The sequence below is a fragment of the Filicampus tigris genome, chromosome 20 (assembly GCF_054856515.1).
Source record: "Filicampus tigris isolate MCC_2025a chromosome 20, RoL_Ftig_1.0, whole genome shotgun sequence".
Classification (NCBI taxonomy): Eukaryota; Metazoa; Chordata; class Actinopteri; order Syngnathiformes; family Syngnathidae; genus Filicampus; species Filicampus tigris.
Genome location: NC_141236.1, coordinates 12356559 through 12375385, shown reverse-complemented (window position 1 = coordinate 12375385; position 18827 = coordinate 12356559). Strand labels below are relative to the sequence as shown.

The window sequence follows — 18827 nt, the reverse complement described above, 5'->3', positions numbered from 1 at the left end:
GACGTATTTACGTCACCGGTCACGTCAACTATGCCGACTAGTCGGGACAGCTCTAAATAAATCATTGTTGCAGCTTTTTGAGTCACAAGATCATTGCTTTATAATAAATTGTTGAATTATAGTTAAACATTACACATTTTATTGAATCTTCTTTGTTTTAATTTAATAAAAACTTCAAACATGCAGTGGTTGTACACTACTGTGCATCTAATAGGCTATTTAAAAGTTACTGTTCCGTTATTTAAATGTTGAAAACGTCTTTAGTTCATTTTGTAAATTTAATTTAAAAAGCGAATAAGGCTGAAGCGTCTAAAACGCTTGTACTATTACTGCGCATGCGTATTTTCTTGCGGCCATGTTTATAGTCTATAAGCGCAGTGACGTTGGGGCGGTACTTCCTATTTGAATTTACGCCGATTTTTTTCTTTATTAGATTCAGTTTAATCAATTGGGAATAATATGTAGACAACTCATAAATTATTTCATTCATGTCAATAACCATAATAATAATAACAAAACTAAATATATACCTTTAAACGTTTATGACGTAAGGGGAGTTGACAAACAACACGGAAGTGGGTCATTCCGTTATGAAGGCTGAGGGCGGGGCTGTTATTATGTATGTTTAACGGGACGAGTCGGCTTATCTGATTTGTGTGCTCTTGTGTCGCTTAATCTCGTTTACGCCGAACGCTGGTTTCATTGTTCATTTAATTGATTCACGTCGCCGTCATGCTTTTGTCGCTTCTGGAGCTGTGGACGCTCCATTGGGAGTTGGTCTCCAGGACTGACACCGTGCTGTTGTGCTCCCTCACGGCCGCTCTCTGCTACCTGTGGGGCCGCAGGAGTCAGGTGAGGCTCCGCGGTCAAGCTTTTGCAATTCATTCATTTATTATCATTATTATTTTTTTGCTCCACCACAAGCTTTGACTTATTCATTCGTATAGAAATTACAAAATGGTGGGCCTTTTCTGTTGCTACGCGAATTTCAATAACTGAACATTACAATAGTTAAGTTATTACAAAATGTATACGATTTTGCGATGCATTTACATTATCAAGCAAATCAGATATCGTATGCATTCATTTACGCATTTCGCCCAAAATGAGGGTATTATAATGTATTCATTAATGTGTATCGAGTTTTAAGAATTAATTCATCTCATTAAATCATTCACTGTAAGTGATAAGATAAAAGTTACAAGGAGCAGTTTCACATATTTTGTATTTAGTGAATAATGGGTCCGTTTCTTCGAAACAAACTTATTAAAAACAATCTCATTAATAAGGAGACCGGTTCATAATGCCCCCCATCAATATGGCATCTGAATGTTTTTTTTTTTATCAATTCTGCTTCTGATTCTGATGAACAAAGTCCCAATGGGCTCAGCTGTCCAGAAACCAAAATTATTCTGATATAATTATCACGGCTTCATTTCTCATTGCTACTTGCAGTTTCAGTTCTAATTGTGCTATTCCTGTCAGAGGCCATTGCTGGTGTGCGGCGAGAAGTTCCGTGACTTCCTCGAGGAGCACTGTCCTGCAGTGAGCGAGACCTTCAGGCCTACGCCGTGGGCCTGGGGAGGCCGCCTTCAAACCGTGCTGTGCTTCCTCATCAAGTCCAAACCGCACGTCGCTTATCGCAAGTAAGACTCAATCCCCAAATCATCACATCGCGCTCATGCGCGTGATTGTCGCACCTTTTAAAGCCTGAAATATGAAACCATTGACCCCCGCCCCCCAAAAATGTGTCCGACAGCGAGCGCATCCGCACGCCCGACGGCGGTCAGATCTCGCTGGACTGGGAGGACAACGACGGCAGCGCCGCCTACCCGCAAGCGTCCACGCGGCCCACCGTCCTCATCCTGCCGGGCTTGACGGGCAACAGCCGGCAATCTTACGTGCTGCACGCCGTCAGGCAGGCCGCCGCCCACGGCTACAGGTTGGCAAACAAATGCAGCACCCAAAAGCAGCACTATTTATATTTGGCCCGCAAACGTTAAGTCCTGCAAATTTGCTGCTCTCCTAGATGTGTGGTCTTCAACAACAGAGGCTTCGGCGGGGAAGAGCTACTTGTAAGTCCTGCCTTAAAGCGGAAGTCAACCCAAACATTTATTTTCAAGAATATGTTCTATGCAAACCCACTAGTTGAAACGCGGCATTCTGATTAACTTTGCGTTTGTGGAATAGAAGTTAAGCAGCAAAATGCACTCGTTTTTAGCCATCTGTAGGGGGGGGCGGCCATTTTGTCACTTGTGTCGGCTGAAAATGACATCACAACTGCTCACAACGACCAATCACGGCTCAGAGTCAGAAAACAGGTCAGCCGGTATGCGGCGACAAGTTTAAATTTAATTTAAATTTAAAATGCCGACTTTACTCTCCTAATATAGAAAATATAGTCCCCTAAAATGAGCAGGATTTTTTCTTTCCAATGTGACCTTAATAATCCTTCGCAGGGTGATTTTAATTTTTTGCCAGCGTCTTCATCCTCAGCAAAAAGTAGAGCTCACCCAAAGCAATTTGTGTCTCTGTGCCACCTTCAGACTCCGCTCACTTTCTGCGCCGCCAACACGACAGATCTGGAGCTGGTGGTCCAGCATGTGAGAAGGCTCCACCCACAAGCCCCGCTTTTTGGCGTGGGCGTCTCCTTAGGAGGGTGAGTGGCCACCCCGAGTTTGCCCATATCTGCTGGCGTAGCGAGCAAGCCTCGTGTCGTGCCCTTGCAGCATGCTTCTGCTGAACTACCTGGGCCGGAAGGGCGCCGATTCGGGCTTGGTGGCGGGCCTGACCGTCTCGGTGCCCTGGGACGCGCTCAAGTCGGCGCAGAGCATGGAGGAAGCGCTCAACTGGTTGCTCTTCAACAAGCACCTCACGCGAGGACTGTGCAACGCCGTGCTCAGGTCACTTCCCCGTTTTATTTGTTCCTTTTAGGGTCCGTTTTGGAAAAGGGAAACTTCAAGTGTTTGTTTGTGTTACAGACACAGGAAAATGCTGGAGAAAGTGGTGGACGTCGACCACGTCCTCAAGGTACGCACTATAAAACGTTATTTAGTTGTAGAAGGGTAAAAAAAAAAAAAAAATCATCATTTCACAAGAATAAAATTGACTCGAAAAGCCACATTTTTGCAAGTCAGATCTATACGGGAATAAAAGTAACAATCTGGGAATAAAGTAATAATATGTGTGGGAAAAAAATGTAACAAAAAAATTCCAGAATTTGCTATCGGGCACTCCTAATGTGTTTTTTCGTTAGGCGCGCAGCATCCGTGAATTTGACGAGCGCTTCACGGCGCCGCTGTTCGGCTACGAGTCGTGCACGGAGTACTACAAGCACGCCAGCCCCGACCGGAAGCTCCGGCGTACCGCCGTGCCCGTCTTGTGCCTCAACGCTGCCGACGACCCCTTCTCGCCGCAACACGGTCAGTCGCGCAAATATTTAGATGACGGAATCGCTATTATTTTGATCAGTTAGCGTGATCATGATTATGCATCGCAATGATTCATTATGTTTGGGATAACGGATGTATTTTTAATTGCTCTACTTTTCAACAAACATGTACGTGTTCCCGCTGTTTGAATTTTTGTTGTTGTTGTTGTAGTCGATAAGCCGATAATCGTCTTAATTCAATCGCGGCAGCCATAATCGTGACGATGATAAGAAGTCGATTAATTATGTACTAATTGGGGTCGACTGTGTTTTATGTCAACGTGTCTGTCGCAGCTTTCCCGTTGAGCGTAGCCGAGGACCTGCCCAACGTGGCGCTCGTGCTGACGTCCCACGGCGGGCACATCGCCTTCCTGGAGGGTTTGTTCCCACGCGCCGCCGGCTACATGGAGCGCGTCTTCAGCCAGTTTGTCCGAGCCGTCTTGGAACACCCGCAGGATGTCCGCAAGGCCTGCGCCCTGGCGTGCGGCTGAATGTACACAAAACAAAACTCACGCCAAGACTCACACCACAATTATTTTTTTTTTTGTCTCAGAACAAACGCAATGTAGGATGAACCACGTCTACCTCGTAAGCTCGCCGTCTCTATTCAGGACTTTGGCTGTCAATCAAGTTGAATGACATTATTTTCATGAACCGTCCCACTCGCAAATGCAAAGCAAAAAAAAAAAAAAAGACACTTTTAAAAATGCTTTTTTTTTTTTTTCATTTCTGTTTTTCTGTGAGCCACTGAAGTTATTCACCTAAATTAAACAGCAATTACTTCCAAATGGCTGCGATTGAAAGACTGTTTTACTTTTATTTGACTTCTTTTTTTTTTTCTCCGTCGCACGTGCGATTCTACAAGCCAAGGCTCGTATGACTTTACAGGAGTGCTGCGTCCTGGCTGGACCACCAGTAATCACAGATGTGGGGTTGTCATGGCAACCACAGAGTTCATATTTACGACACTGTCAACGGTTTGAATGTTCAGTGGAAAATGTCGTTATTCAACATCCACCGGCATGTTGAACAGGCAGAAAATTTATTCGGCAATTAAATTTACTGTACTGTCATTTCTGACGAGCTCATTTAATACTATTAAAAGTATTAATTGTGTAGTAAGTGGCAATGCTACCAAAATCTTCAAAGATGTGTATGCATATATATAGTGTATATACACACATATATGTATACACACACACACATTGAATAAATACCCTCTGTTATCACCATATTACCCCTGAACGTTAAAAAAAAAGAAAAATCGCTAACCTTCCCCCCATTGGAGGCCTTTAATCTGCTCGAGGGTCAGCGGTGTCGCTGATAAACCACGGCAACCAATCAATAATTAACCCGGCGCTCCGATAAAAGGCCCACGCCCTCTGTCACAACGCTAACCCTTTAGCCTCATTTAGATACATTTGACGACCGTGCCGCCTGGAAAGGAGAGGTCTAGCGAAAGCATTATTTTGTCAAAGTAGGCCATGTTGCGTTCAAGGTTTTTTGTTTTTTTTCAAGCAAGCCCTGCCTTTTGAAGCCACAAACATTCAAAGTCACATTTTTTGTTTTGTTTTTGCGCAACACGAGAATGGCAACACTCAATTGGATCAAACGCATATTTTGTGATAAGGCAAAATCTCTTATCATCCGATGTGGAAATCAGTAGATGAATCGATTGTTCACATATTCTGTAACTGCAGCCCTCGTTCCCTCGACTGTATGTTGCTTTTGTTAACACCACCTGCATAGATTTTCATAGTTACCCTCTGCTTCTTCTTCCCCCTCCTTCTCTTTGTGTTTCCCCACCTGGAGCGAGGGGAGGAGCCTCAGGTGATGGTAAATGATTCAATGCCAGAGGAGGTGCTGAGATTGACAGGCAGGCAGCCAGGCGAAAAAAAAAAAAAAAAAAAAAAAAAAAAGGACTGCAAAAGAGTCGGAGACACAAGAAGGCAAGTCAAGCGTGGGCAAAGTTGAAAGTGTAGCCGAGTGTTTTTTGGGGATACGAACCCATGCGGCCTACGCCAGGCCCTGGTGCTGTCTGCTGAGCTCCCGTACAAGCCTGCAGGTGAGTGGCCGCTTCCTTCTCCAACATGCTCACAAACGGCCACCAGGTTCAACCCTCCTGTCTACTTTTTTTCCTACTAAACATTTAGTCATGAAAAGATAATATGTACTCTCCGGAAGATTAATTAATCATTCTCTTTTTTTTTTTTTTTTTTAGATATAATGCATCATATTTATGTGCCGCAGATATATCTAAAAATACAAATGTAAGAAAAAACCACAATGCAATAGAGAAAAAGACAGAAATGAGGCTGGCAGAATACTTTTGATTCTAATGTTAAAAAAATAATTTTCTTCAAATTGAGTCATTTCGACCCACTACATTTAGTTGCCAAAAATAAAATGTATTTACATTTTTTTAAAAACTAAATTCAAATAAAATAATGCAAGATTGTTCTCATTTTTTTAACTTTCATTACAATAGTTAAATTTGACCCACTGCATTTTTAGTGATTAAAAAAATATGAAATACAAAAATAAAGTACAATAAAATATATATGTATATGAGTGTTATAAAAGAAGAATGGATTCAATAAAAATACTATATTTAAAAAAAAAAAAAATGCCAGCAGAAAATTATGATTTTCAATTTGACGTGAAATATGACATACATGCAGTTCATTCCTGTTATGTGGCCGAATCTGATTCAAAAAATGCATATTTAAGTCCATCCAAATACCCATCAAAATGAATTTCACAACCTTGAAATGATTTCATTTCCAAATTGTGCACATGCTCAGCCATGTGTGCGTGTTTATATGAAAGTGCATGTGCGCGCGTGCCAGTAATAAAAAAATAAATAAAAAAAGAACGTGGGGTCATCTTGACTTCCCGGTGTGTCTTTTCAAAAGTAAACACAATGCACGTGTGTGTATAAATGTCATCCTTACGTCTCGTCTCTTCACAATGAAAAAAAACGCCAGCCCAGTGTTCCTTACTGTGACTTTATCGCCGTGCCTCATTGTCAGATGTTTGAAGCTCCAGAGGGCGTGGCGCCTCACGTGATGCCGCCGCCGTTATCAAGCTTATGCAAACAGTTTGTCCAACTTTCCCCAAACTGTCGCATGTCTCATGTGTTTGCACTGCGTCGGAAAATAACGGCGGCAAAAAAGGATATGTCAGTATTTCAATGGGGAAATACATTGCAATATGAAATGAAACGATCACGTGAGCTTTTGACAGGTTTTCTGTGCCTCCCAAGCCGCAGGAAACAAAGGGCAGCTCATTAACCGACGCGGGCAGGAAGTGTGGCAGCGTTCCCGCCGTTAGGCCGCGGCGAGCGTGCATTATTCAGCAGGGGGCTCACGCTGGGCTGGGCGCTGCAAACAGAGGGCAGGGCCACGACTGGCAGGCAGTTGAGTTGAGCCAATTGTCATGGTTGCACTTGCCGTGCAGGGATGGAGAAGCAAGTGGAGGAGCTGAGGCAGCAGCTGGAGAAGCAATGTCTCATCAACAAGGAGCTGCAAAGGCAAAATAAAGACTTGGGTCTGTACAACGGAATGGCGGTCACCACAAATCAACACGGCCAGCACACCTCAAAGCATTTTCTAATTGTGGCCTGCTTGTTTTTTTCTTTAAATGTACGGGACTTATTTTTCTGGATTGATAGATAGTGTTTTCTAATTTCACTTCATTATTTTTTTAAATTGGGTTTTGTTTTCACAATAGTTTTTCACCTAAAAAAAAAAAAAAATCTTTACAATCATATGTATCATAAGTAAACTTATTTAGTTGTCATTCATTTTCTAATTTTTTTTTGGGGGGGGGTTATTTCTTAAAACTTATTTTAGTTTTTCAAATTTGGTATTTTTTTCACTTAAATGTGTTTCTATTTTCGAAAAAAAGGTCAAATTTAGAATGCTTTCCAATTTTCACAAATGTCATTCATTTGTATGTTTAATCTGATTTTGATTTCACTTAAAAGAACATTTTTCAATTCTTGAAAAAAAACGTAAAATTTATTTGAATTTAATTTTTTTTTTTTTTAATTTTGCAAATTTCAAAATGACGTCTTCTAACCTTATACGTGTTTAATGCATTACATTTTTAAAAAACATTTTTCAGACTTTTTTTTTTTTTGCAAGTGATCTGCTTACTTGTCCTCTCAGAGCAACGTCTGCAGGAGAAAGAGAAACTCCTGCAGGAGCTGCACGCTCAATACCACGACCTCGGTAAGCGCTCTTCAGCCGCGTCACCGGTTACGATGTGGACAAGCTGGCTGCTGACTCTCCCCAAACTGTTTCCAGACTTTCCTCCTCCGAGCGGTGCTGAGATCGAACCCGAGTTCCGGAAGAGTCGCGCGGCCGTCATCGCGCCAGAACCAATCCCGGAGACGCTTGATATCAGGAAGTCCAGAGTCAAGAAAACGAACAGGTTAGCCTTCAATCCACTCATCACCGCATAATATCATTCCAATCAATTGTCAACCATTCCTGTTTGCTTCTAATTAAGTAACAATGCAATTTTAAAAAATGGGAATTTAAAGCTAGTTAATGGATTATCTAACTAAATATGCGCTTAAAAATGGAAACATGAAGCTCACGAACAAACTGACTAAATATATTCGCAAATATAAATTGGAAACTAGCTACCTCCCTCACTCATTAAATAAAATAATACTAAGTCACTAACTAACTAATAGATCATGCAATTGAAAAAATGAAAACTTGAACCTAACTAACTAACTATGCAATTTGATCATATTCATGAATTAATACATTTGAGAAAAAAAATATATAAATAAATAAAATAAATCGCAAGTAAAACTAAGTTGGTATTACATCTAATGTAACCGAAAACCTAAAAGCCACACGAGGGAGACAACAGAATAAAATTACAATTTCCGTTTCAATGACCTTTACAGAACCGAAGCATCTGTTTATCATACCAACCGTCAAACAATCATATCAGAAAAAGTATGAATGCTGAAATGAATGATCTCATCATCTCAATTTACTCACAAGTTGACTTTTAGCCAGTGCGAATCCGCCCGCAAAGGTCTTCTTCTGCTGTATGACTGGCAACGGACAACTGCCACCTAGTGGAAGAGAAAAGCTCTACTCCTCCTAAGTCATGCATGTTGCGCGTAATGTTGCTGTTGTGTGTGCATGTCCAGCGAGACCAACCTCATCGTGAAAGCCATCCAGAAGAACGACTTCCTGAGCCGGCTGGACGACGAGCAAATCGCCATGATGGTGGACCTCCTGGAGACGTCCAGCATCAGCCGCGGCGGCGAGGTCATCAAGGAAGGCTCCGAAGGGGACAGCATGTACATCGTGGCGGGTGTGTGTGTGTGCGCGCAGCCGCTATGTGTCACATTTAGAGATGAGTCAATGACTAATCGATTATCAAATTGAGAATTACACTGGGCAACCGCAAATTGAATATGAATCGACAGATGAATCGATCGTTAGAAAATAATCGTTAGTCGCCATGAAATAAATCATTCACAGCATGTTTGCGATACAGCGCACACCCTTACGGATGACAGTGACGCATCTTTTATTTGCCCTTTTAGCCGGCGAGCTCCTCGTCACCCAAGCGGGCCGCGACCTGCGAACCCTGGCCAGCGGCGACATCTTTGGGGAGTTGGCCATCTTGTACAACTGCAAGCGAACGGCCACGGTTAAAGGTCAGCGCTTGACAACACGCCAAAGGCCGCCTCGGGAGGCCAATCGCTCGGGCGCGAAGCCTCCTTTCGTTCTCTGCAGTGCTGCGGTTAAAAATCCGACTCACTGGGTTACGTTTCAGAAGGACCGTCACCGGCCACATCATTAGGAACGCCAGCGCGGCGGTCCGCTGGGATCCAATCCCAGAGCGGTATCCAAAACTGGGCTGTTTCTAGTAGTATATTGCGGGCGTCGACCGTACTTTTAAAATGTAATCGAGCAAACTGAAAATTGAATGCATAAATATATTATTTTTAAAACGTTTACATATTTAAAAAAAAAAAGCAACCTAATATCTTATTTACATGCTCTATTATTACTTTTTTTTTAGAATTACAGTGTGCCTTGACTTACAAGTTTTTCCGAGTCCCTTAGGTGATTTTTTTCCGTCTTGAGATAAGAGCAAAATTTGAGCTGCAAGTGCACTTCAGCCCCCCAGATGGCGCCAGCAAACTTGACACGCATCCAGCTGTTAATTCACATTGGTTTCCGTGCAGTGGAAGGACAGTGGCAGTTGGCTAAAAAAAAAAAAAAGGATAGACAAAACATAAGGTACAGTTGTGTTTCGTGCAGGTATTTTCCATGTTTGCAGGTTATGTGGAGAGCAAATATTTCTGTATTTTTGTGCAGTAAATAAAAGCAAACAAAACTTGGATCGCACGTTGGCCAGGAAGGTGAATTATTTAGCGCTCACGCCTTTGGCTCTCATCTCTATTCCGCTCGTGTCTTTGTTTTCACCTTTATAAATCGATGCGGTGCGACAAGTCCATTAATAAAGGCAGCAGAGTTCAGGCCAGGAGCTCTTGAGTCTGTTTTGAAGGAGGAAAAAAAACCCGAACATTTTTGTGTTTTTAAAAAAAAAAAAAAAAAAAAAAAAAAAAAAAAGGGGTTTTATTGCATTTCCTTTTTTTGCATGCAGCAAAGACGGAGGTGCGTCTGTGGTGCATGGAGAGACAGACTTACCGGACCATCATCACCAACAAATCCAAGAAGAAACGAGAGCAGCTCCTGGGCTTCTTGAAGACGTGTGTCCACCGTAGTTTCCTCTCACATTAAGGGTGTCATTGACTGCCCATTTCAGAGTCTGTTTTTTTTGTTGTTGTTTTTTTTGAAGGTCTCGGACTCTGAAGGACCTGAATGATGTCCAGTTGTCCAAAATCATTGACTCCATGGAGGAGGTGCGACCCTCTTGCATTCTGTACCTGGGGAAAAAAATAAAAAATAAAAAATAAAAAATAAAAATATATATATATATATTAGAGCAGTCAAAGTGGAAGCATTGAGTTAGGTGACATTTTGATGACATTTTGACCCGTGGTATTTTGCTCTGTCCTGTGCAGGTGAAGTACCAGAATAAAGACGTCATCGTCCGAGAGGGAGCGGAAGCAAACACGTTCTACATTATCCTCAAAGGAGAGGTATTATTGTAATGTCATTTTACACTATATTGGGATACAATCCGTTGTATGTAGAGTATGTTTTTTTTTGCCGGCGTGTTTTTTTTTTTTTTTTTTTTTCCATCAGGTCCTGGTGACAAAAAGTGTCAACGGGCTTCAGAAGCAAATTCGACGGATGGGGAAGGGCGAGCATTTTGGGGAACAGGCCCTCATACGGTAACCATGGCGACGTCTCACACGCCCGAGGACATTCGTGTGCAACATCCACCGTTCTGTTTCTCTCTGCCCAAACTCTGGCGCGCACGCATATATCAGAAGGCCTCTCCTTCATTTTAAAGCACTTGAAAGGTGTCCTATATCAATTTCGTTTTGTAAGATATAGTTATAGAATTATCTAGATTTTTTAGAATACATCTTTTCTACAAAAAAGAAAACAGGATTTTTAAAATTGAATGTTTTTTTTTTTGTTGTTGTTTTTTAATGAAAAATAACTTCATTGGCATTAGTTGAATATCGTATTTAAAAATGTTTAAAAACGGCGTTAATTGTGTTTGTCAGTGATAGCTTGAACGATTGCTTTTTTTGTGCGTGTTGACAAAGCTGGGATATTATGAGCGCGGTAACATTGTCATGGAAACAGAGACGGCGCTGTGCCGCCTGCTCTGTTACTGCACTCCTTGCATTTATTTTCCATGGCGTACAAGTCAGTGCTTTATAACATAACACTTCAACGGAAGCTTTTTGGCATACTGCAGTGAGGTGTTAAGAACGGCCACCTGCACAGCTGATGGCCCCGTGACCTGCTTCTCCATCGACAAAGAGTAAGTCCAGTACTTTTCTTTTCTTTCTTTCTGTCCAGCTAAAACAAGAAGAATTACACCTTGCGTTTTTAAAACATCCGTACAACTGCCTACAGAAAGGCTTTGCTAGCTTAACGCTAATCAGCGTCCATGCTGCGGTTCTTCAACCCTCTCGGCAACTGATTGAACACAAACGGTTCAGCAACGACACGAAGACCGACAATGTAACCCTACTCAGTCGTTTGGTCTTTATCCTCCGCGTAGAACGGCTGGTATTAGCGCTGTACCGATGCGCTCGGACAGCAGATGAAACATTTGGGAAAGATGATTTGTGTGCTTTGACTGCACCGTCCCCCTCCCATTTGCTCATTTCTGAATCTTCTCCGTCAAGGGTGTTTGAGGAGACCATCCCCGTGGAGCACTTGGAGCTCTTTGACGAGTATGCATCCCGTCTTTATCGTCCATCTTGTTAAGAACGATGAATGTAACGCCTTCTTGTTCATCGTCAGCTCCAAGATGCTGCAGGAGGCGCAGGCTCCAGAAAAGTCCAGGTGGCGGCCAACATTATTTTCATGGACCAGAGCTAAAAATGGACAACGTTATTTTCATGAGCAAATGTGCTATTCTTTGTGCGTGGTAGCCCCAAGGCCACTCTGAGCTTTAAGGACCTGGTCCCGGTGTTGTACCAGGAGGGCCGCTACCAAGGGGACCCAGTCACCCTCGGAGTCGGAGGCTTCGGCCGCGTCGAACTGGTGCCTGCCTGCCTGCCTGCCTGCCCGCCCGGACTTCCGACGGATCACCTTGCCATACTGAATCTTTGGCTCGTCTTTGTTTCCGAAGGTGACCACGTTGAACCACGGGAGGTATTACGCCATGAAGCGAGTGAGTAAGAAGCACATTGTCGCCAAGAGGCAGGAGGAGCACATGTTGTTTGAGAAGAAGATCCTCAAGGCCATCCAGTGCGATTTCATCGTCAGGTAAAGAGCATGCGCACCTGAAGGCCCCAGAAAGTCCAGTCGGGTGTTTGTTTCTGCATACCTGATCCACTGTGGGGATACGGACTTAAAACTTGTTTTCACCATCGCACTTTTCCTAACAATTGCGACCTGCAGTTAGCTAGCCGACTAGCTATGCTTGGTTCTCAAAAATTGTATTTGAATAGTCGCTTAGGAGCGCCTCGTTGTCGGCCCCGAGTGCACGTAAGGCACGGTGAGAAAGGCGTACGCGCCAATATAGGAAAAAGGCGTGAGTCCGACTTGGCAGTTGGGCTTGTCCGTGTTGGTTTGGCTGCTTAGAGCGCCTCGTTGTCGGCCATGAGCGCATGCGTGTCGCTGTGAGAAAAGTGGAAGCACCCGGAGGGGAGGGGGGAAAATAAAGTTCAACTCGACAGCCAGTGTGTGAACTGGGGCTTCTGGCGGGGATGGTCGCTTTAGAGCGCCTCATTGTCAGCCGCGAGTGTGCGGATGTCACTGAGAGAAGGTTTTAGGTCCATTTTTCAATTCAAGTGTGCTGCGTTCAGATTTGATTGCAATTTCTTTTTTTGGGGGCAGACTACACGCTGCCTTCAAAGACACCCGTTACATCTACATGGTGATGGAGTTCTGCGGTGGCGGCGAAATCTGGACCAAACTCAAAGAAGTGTGAGTGGAAACAAACGCGCCAAATCACATTGACGCGACAGCAACAAAACCGCCCCACCCAAAAAACAAAAACAAACGGATTTTCCGCTCAGAGGGCGTTTTGACGAGCAGATCGCCGTGTTCTGCACGGCGTGCGTGGTGGAGGCCTACGCGTACCTCCACAAGAAGAACATCATGTACCGAGACCTCAAGCCCGAGAACCTGATGTTGGACGTGCGCGGCTACGTCAAACTGGTCGGTTCCGTCCCAGCGACAACATAACGGTCACTTTTCTGCTCGCGTTCATATTCCTATGATCGGTGTCACTCATCCCACGCAGGTGGACTTCGGTTTTGCCAGAGAGTTGGTGCGTGGCACGAAGACGTACTCCTTTGTTGGTACTCCTGAATACATGGCCCCCGAGATCATCAAGAACCAGGGCCACGACTTTGCTGTTGACTTCTGGTCACTGGGCATCCTCATCTACGAGCTACTGGTGGGAAGGTATCGTGAAAAAGCGCCCCGAAAAATTGGACGGCTCCTTCGAGAGGATTTTGTAGTTGCATATGGATGACACGAGATGGCAGCAAAAGCACTTCAAACGGAGAGGATAGTAAAACATCAGCACTGTGCAAATAGCATAGACACAATCGGGAAAACGTCTTACACAGGCGGCCACAGTCACGAGTTCATTCACGAGAAATTAGTCCAACAACAGATATTAGAAGCTGTATCGGAGCAGTGACTAAAACCTGGCGACGACATCAAGATTCCACCAGATGGCACTAAAGTTACTTTTATTGATTTGGCCTAAGCACAAAAGCAGTGAATAGACGAAATTTTCAATGAAAAACAGAAATTAAAAAATGCCAATTTATGAAGGCTAAACTGTGAATATGCAGTGGTTCACTGCACTATTATTATTATTGTAACTATTTTTTTTTTTTTTCATTTTTAACATTTTTGGTTTTTTGCCTTTGTTCTTATTTGTAAATAAAACATCTTTTTGTAAGATTTTAAACTATTAATTGTTAATATTTTTCAAATGTAACTTTCTTTTTTTACCCCCAAATTATCATTATTATTGTTATGCAGTGCATAATTATAAATATGAAATAATTAACATATATATTTTATTTTTTTAAATCCAATTATACTACCAATTGGTGAAAATAATAAAGCCTAACAAAGGATTTGTCATTTTTATTATTGAAAAAAAAAAATCTATTTTGGCCATAGTTAAAAGAAGTTGTTTTGCTTGATTAATAAAAGAAGGCATGACGTGATTTCCAGTGACAACAGTTAAAAAAAAAAAAAAAAAAAAATCAAAGGATGAGCACCACTGCCGGAAGATGGCAGCAAGGATTTTTTTTTTTTTTTTTTTTTCCATCTGGAGTTGTAACTTGTGTACGTCCTCTTTAGTCTCTTTCTGCTTTCATGTTTTACTCCCGGCGACCATCAAGTCCTCCCTTTTCGAGCTCGGAGCCTCAGAAGATTTACTCCAAGATCCTGGACGGCGTGCTGAAGTATCCTCCCTACTTAAGCGAGGCGGCCAAGTCCATCATCAGTAAGCTGTGCAGGTAAGAGCGACGCGCCCCACACACTCTTCAATTAAAACGTGGGCCAATTTTGATTGATTTTATTTACTATTTATTCATTTACTATCTTTTATTTGTGTCGTCGTTGTCGTTGCAGACCACGGCCCGGTCAGAGGTTGGGAAACACAAAGAATGGCATTAAAGATGTCCGACATCACAGGTAACCGCGCAAAACAAAGACCTGACCTTTGTTCGGCAACAGAAGTTTGCTGTCAAGATAAACATCAAACAAGGAGAATGACAACCGACTAGATAACTTTTTCTTAAAAAGTTTGCTAGCTGAGTCCAGGTTTCTTGGAGTCCTACAACGCTGCTCGACCTCAAAGTACACGCACACGTTAACGCTAACGTCTTTTTTTTTTTCGCCCGCAGGTGGTTCAGTAACATGAACTGGCACAAGCTGCGCATGGCTCAGCTGGACGCTCCCACCGTCCGCCTCATACGCAAGGCGAGTTCAATTCTTCACGCTTCTGTGTGGGGGGGGAAAAAAAAAAAAAAAAACCCTCCAAAAAAACAGAACGCTTATCAATCACGCTTCCAATCCTAAGTCTTGTTTTTTTTTCACGTTCAGGGGCCGTGCTACATCAATTTCGACCGCTTCCCTCAGGACCAGACCAAAGCGGAGGAGGAGTTCTCAGGTTGGGACAGGGATTTCTAACCTGTAAAGAGACTGCACACGTCTCCCCTCTTGGACCCTTGCTATGCATCCAAATACGATGTAATCGCCACATTCCTTCTTGTGGAGGTGAAGAAAACTCAGGACAATAAAAAGAAACGAAAATCACCCTTGAAGTATCAACAAAGCCACGGGCATATATTCTTTATCCACTGTGAAGAACGACTACTATTACTGCCGCACTGAGGTGCTGAGGCCATCGCTTTCAACGTATTAATAAAACCGTGTCACTTCGGACGATCAAGAAATGGGAGACTTTTGTATAACATCACTTTGAGGAAACAAAGTCAACTCTGTCACTCACTCATTCCAAATTGAAGTTTACTGTCCAAGTGAATTTCCATCAGTGCTAATCTGCTACTTAGCACGCGCAGAGCGGCAACACATCAAACAGAGCATGCAATATACTGTAAAAGCAAAAAAAAAAAAAAAAAAAAAAAAAAAAAAAAAAAAACTTCAAATTCTGCCATTTTTCAGTCACCCAAATTGAAAGTCTTTCTATTAAGAGGATTGTATCCCAAAAATGTTTGTAGGACTTTTTTTGTTGCTAGGTAGTAATGTGTCGGAATTTGTGTATTTTAAGAAACAGACGTAACAGTTTGAAAAATACAAAAATCATGATCCTCTGGCAATCTATCAATCAGGCAATTGATCTTGAACACTCGCATATTTTCCCATTTCTTTCTGTTTTATACGCACTGATGAAAATAAGACAACCCTGCATAATGCAAGTTTGCCTTCTCATGCTAAATTGCTGCTTGAATGTTGCGGTTGTTTTTTTTTTTTTTTTTTGCTTTTGTTATCCTCTCTTGTGTACAGAGTATTTTCATAGCCTTCAATAAGTAAGTAAGGTGTTTGAAGTAAAGAAATATTCTCATATACTTAAGTCAGTGTTGTGATTTTGTTTTAAAGTAAGCGTATAATTTAATTTAATTTGAATGTTGTAACTTTTAAATGAAGTCTTGATCATTTAAAAAAAAAAAAAAAAAAAAAAACGCCTTTCTACACAAGGGCGTTTTTTTTTTTTTTTCCCCAAAACCTTCTTTACATCATTACGTCATTTTCTGCCCAAAATAGCTTACTATATATGGTGTTTTTTTCCCCAAAAAACACCTGTATACATGGTCTTTTTTTTTTTCCTCGCAAAAAACGCCTTACTATACACTTACCAAGTTTTTCGAAAAAAAACACCTTTTTTCGTTTTTTTTCAAACATATGTAGATGGCATGTACCTCGTTTTATACGCTTACATCATTTTTTGAAAAGAAAGCAAAAGAAAACACCTTACTATACCCTTGCCTTGTTTAAAAAAAAAAAAAAAAAAGAAAAAAAGAGGTAAGGGTATACCCTTCCCTCGTTTTATATGCTTAGATTTGTAACTTGGTTATTAAGTTTTGGATTGCTTAACAATTGGGGACCCGGGATTGAACCCTGGTTAACCCCAAAGGCCATAGCCATTGGCAATTCATTACAAAAAAAAAAAAAACGAGCTTCAGTTTTTTGCATAAAAAACATTTTATTGAAAACATTTGAAAAGTCAGCTTCGTAGTTTGAGGCGACGGGCACCGCTAACATTGCTGCCGTACAAACGGATGATGCAATTTCTTAAACATGAGCACAGTCGGTTGACATTTACACTTGCATGCAACACTTGACAAAATCTTGAGTTGGCAAAGCGTGACCCTCTACGAGTGGACTTCTAGTATGTGTGTGTTTCATCGCTACAAGGTGGAGCGCTTTCACTTTGTGTTTCTGGGCGAGATTCGGACGAATCTGACAGAGGTAACATTCAAAACGAGGCAGCCACAAATAGAAACACGCTTTCAAGCGCGCCTGTTATCCGCTTTCATGGTAAACAAGCGGCTGCACTTTGGAACGCGCTAACACGCGACCTGATGGCTGACGCAACGCTCCCTTTAACAGCTTAGCTTCCCTTTTGACCTGTCAATCATCCGCCTTCGGAAAGCCACGGCGTTTAGGACTGGACAAAAGTATTGGGACACCTGGTGGTTTTGGCGAGGACGTGGAAATAGCCATTCAAATGATTCCGTCTCAATACTTTTGTCCATCTCGATAAGACACAATGCACTTTGCTTTGCGGTGTCCCGAAAAAATTGGACGTCGAGACGTCTTGCGCAATGAAAACAAAAGACACTTGAACGCTCGATACATTCTGCAGGGAGAACTAGTTTGATTTTTGTGCTCCATGTTTGATAAAGCTCATTTCCATTAGCCTGTCAGTGGAGTTTCAATGCTACGTTAGCATTAAGCTAGCTGCATTTCATGACAGGGAGACACAACAGGTGCTAAGGAATGCTTTAGCAAGTGCGTTGGTTGTTGTACATTTAAGTGCGTGTTCACGGCTTTAAACGTGTGTTAAAGCGTGTGGGAGGGTAAAACCGCACAGCAAAAATGATATGTTCTTTTTCTTTTCGCCTTTAGCCACTTAGTCTGGAACATTTCCCTCGAGCGCAACGTGGGTTCGCGATGGAAGATGTGGTATTTGTTGTTGCGATTCCTGGTGGATATTGCGCAGCACATACATTGCAAAAAATGTCTTTCATGCGTGTTGACGGTGGGCTTAGCAGTAAGGCACACGTGGGTGGGCGAGTCCTCAGGGGTAAAGAGCCGCCTGTCAGTCATCGAGGAACGAAAAAAAAAAAAAAACCAAAAGCTGTCAACATTCGTTTTCATCTCGTGAGCGAAGGGGCAAACTGGGTGGAAACATACAAGGCATATGATGTGTGGTGATGTCAACAAACAAAAACCAAAAAAGGGTTAATAGTCAAAGCACATTCCTTATTTGTGTGCGTTTCGGTGCCGAGGATCCTCTTTTATCTGATGCAGATGTCTGGGCCTCATGGGTAAATTGCTAGTAGATGAGCACAATTCCATCTATTGCTTTCTAGATTTACCAATGCTTTCGTTTATTGACGATATTTCTTTTCTTGTGTTTGCGTCTTGCTTCTGATGCAATTTCCTTTTTCTTTTTTTTTTTTTTTTTGGGTCAAACTCGATTTGCCTCAGTCAGGAGCTGACAAGAGAGTGTTCTCACCAGAATTCGGCAGGATTGCATACAAATGCCGACCAATTAGTTACAACGTCGGCCGTTTTGTAGCATGGGGGGGGGCCATTTTTGCGGCACGCGCGTTATCAAACGCGGCGGCCACGTTTGCGGAGTGCGCAAAGTCGTAGCATGTCGCCCATATACGGAACGTGTGTTTATCGGCAAATTGTCACGCGTTGTGGAGTGATTGGTAACTTGTCGGCCATTTTGGGGGAATAAGTTGCTCCTTGGCGTCCATATTTGTAGAGTGTTTTTCATCACGAGGGCCATGTTGAAATTTGGCTTCGTTCCTTTCTATTAAATTGGTGTTAGGAATATGACAAAGAAAACAAAACTGATTTTTGGGGCTAAAACAGAAATTTAAGTTGGAACGAACCCTCAAATTTTAGAACCTAATTTTTAGGAGAAAGTAGTAGTAGTAGTTTTTGTGGAGGCTGAGAAGGATGCACCTTTAGAGCCCCGTTCAAAACAACACCACTCAACTTTTTGCACCATTTCCTACTAAACT

General features: G+C 42.4%; 2 protein-coding genes across 2 annotated transcripts; both read left to right on the top strand.

The window, feature by feature from the left end:
- Positions 1 to 565: 565 nt before the first annotated feature.
- Positions 566 to 4227, top strand: LOC147128406 (phospholipase ABHD3-like). The gene is made up of 9 exons (XM_086018843.1): positions 566 to 852; positions 1486 to 1646; positions 1760 to 1942; positions 2030 to 2075; positions 2547 to 2659; positions 2730 to 2903; positions 2982 to 3030; positions 3257 to 3422; positions 3725 to 4227. The coding sequence occupies exons 1-9, from the start codon at positions 733 to 735 to the stop codon at positions 3919 to 3921; spliced, it is 1209 nt and encodes a 402-aa protein (XP_085874969.1). The 5' UTR covers positions 566 to 732; the 3' UTR covers positions 3922 to 4227.
- Positions 4228 to 6398: 2171 nt separating this feature from the next.
- Positions 6399 to 16066, top strand: prkg3 (protein kinase cGMP-dependent 3). Its single transcript, XM_086018847.1, has 21 exons — positions 6399 to 6979; positions 7603 to 7665; positions 7741 to 7867; positions 8610 to 8776; positions 9012 to 9125; positions 10082 to 10187; positions 10277 to 10340; positions 10503 to 10580; positions 10687 to 10775; positions 11315 to 11380; positions 11751 to 11798; positions 11869 to 11910; positions 12000 to 12111; positions 12200 to 12336; positions 12910 to 12999; positions 13092 to 13233; positions 13319 to 13482; positions 14442 to 14558; positions 14674 to 14736; positions 14949 to 15024; positions 15148 to 16066. The coding sequence occupies exons 1-21, from the start codon at positions 6892 to 6894 to the stop codon at positions 15232 to 15234; spliced, it is 2040 nt and encodes a 679-aa protein (XP_085874973.1). The 5' UTR covers positions 6399 to 6891; the 3' UTR covers positions 15235 to 16066.
- The last annotated feature ends 2761 nt before the right edge of the window (positions 16067 to 18827 follow it).